Below are 4,279 nucleotides of genomic sequence, written 5' to 3' on the forward strand. Positions count from 1 at the left end.
AGCAATGAAAGAGGGAGAGCAAATTAGAAACTCACAAAAACTGAGAAATGAGAGTAGGAGGAGTGGGGAAGTGAGATTGTTCTTCTCCAATACTAGAGAAGAAGAGTCCTAATAAACTGTTTAAATCGATAATCGGTATACCTGATGGAGCTAACCACCCAATTAAATATTCTCGACGTCTTTCCAACAACCCATTTCCCCCTTCTAAAGAGCTAACTACAGTATTAGGGTAAAATAGTAAATATATTATGAAATGTATTTGTCTTTTTGCTCTTGCAGAAGCCGTGCTGAAGACTTGGCCTCCAAATACAGGGAATTTGCTTCCTCTATGTTAGCCTATAAGTTACATTAACTAATATTAGTGTTTCTACATTTTACACATCATGTCTCCTACGAATTTCGATGAATAAACTTCATTCGACTTTAATTTTAGTGAGGCAAGATGCCTATTCACTTAAATAGTGGGAGTAAATATAGAGGGAGTAATAAGCTATTCCATTTGTTCTGAAATACTAATAAGTTGAAAGATAGGATCAGCTTTGAGAATAGTGAGAGTCTGAGAGGTTATTGGCCACAAAACAGAAGTAGGCAGAATGTTTTTGGAAAATACACTTGTAAGCGGTAACTTCTCGCTAAATGAAATGGCGAGAAGCTGCTGAAATAAAAAAATAAATACTACTCACTAATTGAATTGGTGAGAAGTTATTGAATCTCTAAAAAAAATCAGTACGTGTGCGATTTTACTGAAACATTAAAAAATGAGATATTTAGAGTTGTGAAAGCATCTGAAAATAATGATTTGTTGAGTACGCTTAATATCGGTTGATGAAACAGGTGGATGACAAATATCAGTATCCAAGTGATAAAAAGGATCTTCAAGTCCAAGAATGGATATGTAAGGTATGTAAGGATCCACCAACTGGATTCTAGCAAATTACGCCTAGTGATGAGTTTCGATCTGGTGGGCCGCTCAAGCAGAATCTGACCTCTCATGTTGGACCAACAAACCTTGCTGTGAGCACCAGAATGTTATTTTTGTATGTTGAACTTGTTCTGTGTTAATAGCTTGGTATCCTACGAATAATTCAAGACTTGTGATCAAGTTCGATGTTTCTCTTTCAGATGTTCACCAGTGCTCATTATGCCGGGAAAGACATGGTGAAATTCGCAGATGGTGAGCCATAGAAAAGGGTTTTCGGCCCAGTTTTCATGTACTTAAACGGTCTGCCTAAGGGATTTGATTGGAATTGGTTGTGGGAGGATGCTAAAGAGCAGGTTAATATATCTTCTCTCATTTTTTAGCTTTCTAAGGCACCGATATTTTAGTATGGAGCAATTGTTTTTTTAAATGTACAACACTGACAACGATAATGTTGCAGTTGTTTCCTGAAACAGAAAGCTAGACTTACTCTTTTCCTGCTTCAAAATATTTTCCAACATCGGATCAACGGGAAAATCTCTATGGTAGATTACTGGTTTATGATAGGTTGGTACAATGGATAATTACTATATCCTTGTTCCTTTTCTCGAAATTATGTTCTAAACAAAAACAAAAATTGCCTTTGTTAACCTGAAAGTCTAATAGTTCCGATATTGTGCAGTTACTCTGATGAAGATTTTACTCCACCTGATCGGTGTATATTTTGGGCAAGCTTCCTTAACTGAAGTGAACTCATGGCAATTATAATGCAAGGTAATTACAATTAAGGAACCTGAGCTTAAAATGTTCTCGTTGTGTACTTATGAGGAAGCATAGTAGCTAAAGTTACTGCTCAGTTATCGTAGACCTTATATTAGTTTCTCTACTCGAATGTCATCCGATGTGGTTGTTTACTAGGAACATAGTGCAACACGTGATACTCTAGCAAGATCCAACTATACTCTAGCATGATCCAACGTCCCCCACTCTTCAGTTCTGAGCTCAACATAGTAGGAGTATAGTTTTCAATAACCTCACACCAGCATTGCTAAACCTTATGACTTTATGATATATTGAGAATCTGTAACCAATGCTACAATAAATTTCTACATGCAAATGTGACAATTTTGAGGAACTGGTGATATTAATGCGCTGATTAGATGAATTGATGCAGAATACTTCAACATGTCGCAGCTAAATCAAATATATTTGTTGTGGTACTTAAGGAAATCTCATCATATTAAGCGTATGCATCTTTTGTTTGAAATGATTTGGGTACTTAAGGAAATCTCATCATATATATTATTTGTAGAAGAAGGTAAGGATGATTTCCCCTGGTTCGAAGGGTGCACTGAAAAACCAAGGCGAACCGAAAGATGATATAAATATTGCATGGGATCCTTCATTACAATCTAGTTGGACTTGGAGGAAGATATGTGCTGTTAAGGACATATTTAAACCTGGTTATCATCTGAATCAGTGGTGTGATGGTAAGTATACTGTGGCTACTAGATATAGATGGTTGCAAGGACCTCAGACTAAAGCACAATGGGCTCCTGTGGTATGGAATAGGCTAAATGTTCCCAAGCATTCCTTTATTGCTAGGCTATTTGCTAAGGAAAGGTTGTTGACTAAGGACAGATTGAGGGCATTTGGACTACCTATTGATGGGATCTGTGACCTTTGTGCAGTGCATACAGAGGATCACAAGCACTTGTTCTACCAGTGTGCCTTCAGTATCAGGTGTTGGGCTATATTGAGGCAATGGCTGTGTGTCTCATTACCTCCCCAGGATATCCTTCACTGGTGTGTTAATTGGAGATGCAGATCATTGCTTAAAAAACACTTGGTTTTTGCTGCAGTGGTGGCTGTCTTGTACCAAATCTGGCGGGCCAGAATCCTCTGCAGAATTGGTATGGTTGTTCATTCTCCTACTCAGGTGATGAAGGAAGTGAAATCTTTTGTTCAAGCACGTTTCCAAAGCAGAAAGTGGCTTTCTAAATATCAGACAACCTGGTTTTTTAAGGCAGTCTAATTTTTTTTATAGGAGTTTGTGTAGGTTTCATATATAGAGTGTAATTCAAAAATTGTTTGTATTGGTGGCACGTCTATTATATTAATATATATATATTCACATTCTACCAAAAAAAAATATTGCATGAGAAGAAATGAGAAAAGCGGGTGAGAATGATTTTTTCCAACTTTTTATATCTAATAACCATTTCATTGTTTGGGTATAAAAGAAAGAGGTATTGGGAGGGGAAGAGGGTGGAGGGCAGGGTACGTGAACAAAAGTCGATATATGTTGGAGATCATCAGAGGACGATATATTAATATTATTCCTAGTGTATGTCCTTTCATTTGTTTCTTTTGTTTCAATATTAACTTCGTTTTATATAAATTACACGTGTTGATATGTAAATAATTGTAATTATGTTTTTTGGTTACTTTTTATGTAGTTCATCATTAAAGCCCAAAAGACATACTCGGTTGAGCAAACTGATGAGGTGCGGTCAATTTGGGCTAAATATGCATTGGTGTTTAAGGCGCAAGTATTTGATGGCAACGTCTAAAATATTTAGGCTCAACTAATGTTAGTGCTTGTGTTAAAAAATCAATTCTTGATAGTTTGTATCTTGGAGGTTCAAACCTTATTTCGTTTTGTTTGGTTGGATTTAGAGTATAAATGTAAGAATTGCTGAAATGTAGCCAGATATAATGTTTAACCAACTATATTATCGTATAGGGTATGAATGAAACAATTTCCATTTCAAAAATCTAGTTGTCAAAGAGCATGGATGCGTGCCACAATTGTGCGGGAAATATTCATAAATTCCTACTAATTTCATTTTAAAAAAATTGTGTAGAAGGCGGTTCCAACAGAAAGCGTGCTGAAGTTGGTGCAAAATTACGCGCGCCGTAAATTTAAAACAAGACGGTTGAGAGGCGCAACCGTCCTCTTTGTAAATGAAAAGAAGACGGTTCAAATCCACAACCGTCCTCTTTTTAAAAAGCAAAAAGAGGACGGTTTGACTTCACTCTAACCGTCCTCTTAGGCAACGAGGGCGGGTGATTTTAGGACGGTTGTTTTAAGATTCAAGGACGGTTTTAACCATTCTCTTTGTCTATTTTTGTAGTAGTGTTTGTTTGCATGATGGGGTGAGATGATGTTCGAGGATTGGGCTTATATCCCACTTGATGTATGGTTTATGTTTTCTTTGTATATACTTATATTTTACCGAAAAAAAATTGACTAGTGATACTTGATCACATAAATAAAATGGGTCGTATAATTATAATTCACAACATATTGTAATTATAATTAACCATTCATTCTTATGTCAATTGTTTCACAAACAA

At 36.2% G+C, this 4,279-nt stretch overlaps 1 protein-coding gene across 1 annotated transcript; it reads left to right on the forward strand.

Annotated features, from left to right (window-relative positions):
• Positions 1-2,243: 2,243 nt before the first annotated feature.
• Positions 2,244-2,954, forward strand: LOC141641131 (uncharacterized). The gene has a single exon (XM_074449806.1). It carries the CDS (start codon positions 2,244-2,246, stop codon positions 2,952-2,954), a length of 711 nt encoding a protein of 236 aa, XP_074305907.1.
• The last annotated feature ends 1,325 nt before the right edge of the window (positions 2,955-4,279 follow it).

This window comes from Silene latifolia, chromosome 2, assembly GCF_048544455.1.
Source record: "Silene latifolia isolate original U9 population chromosome 2, ASM4854445v1, whole genome shotgun sequence".
Lineage (NCBI taxonomy): Eukaryota > Viridiplantae > Streptophyta > Magnoliopsida > Caryophyllales > Caryophyllaceae > Silene > Silene latifolia.

What these genes read in the sequence shown, in the direction of transcription:
- LOC141641131 (XM_074449806.1), top strand. Translation starts at nt 2,244, where the DNA reads ATGATTTCCCCTGGTTCGAAGGGTGCACTGAAAAACCAAGGCGAACCG.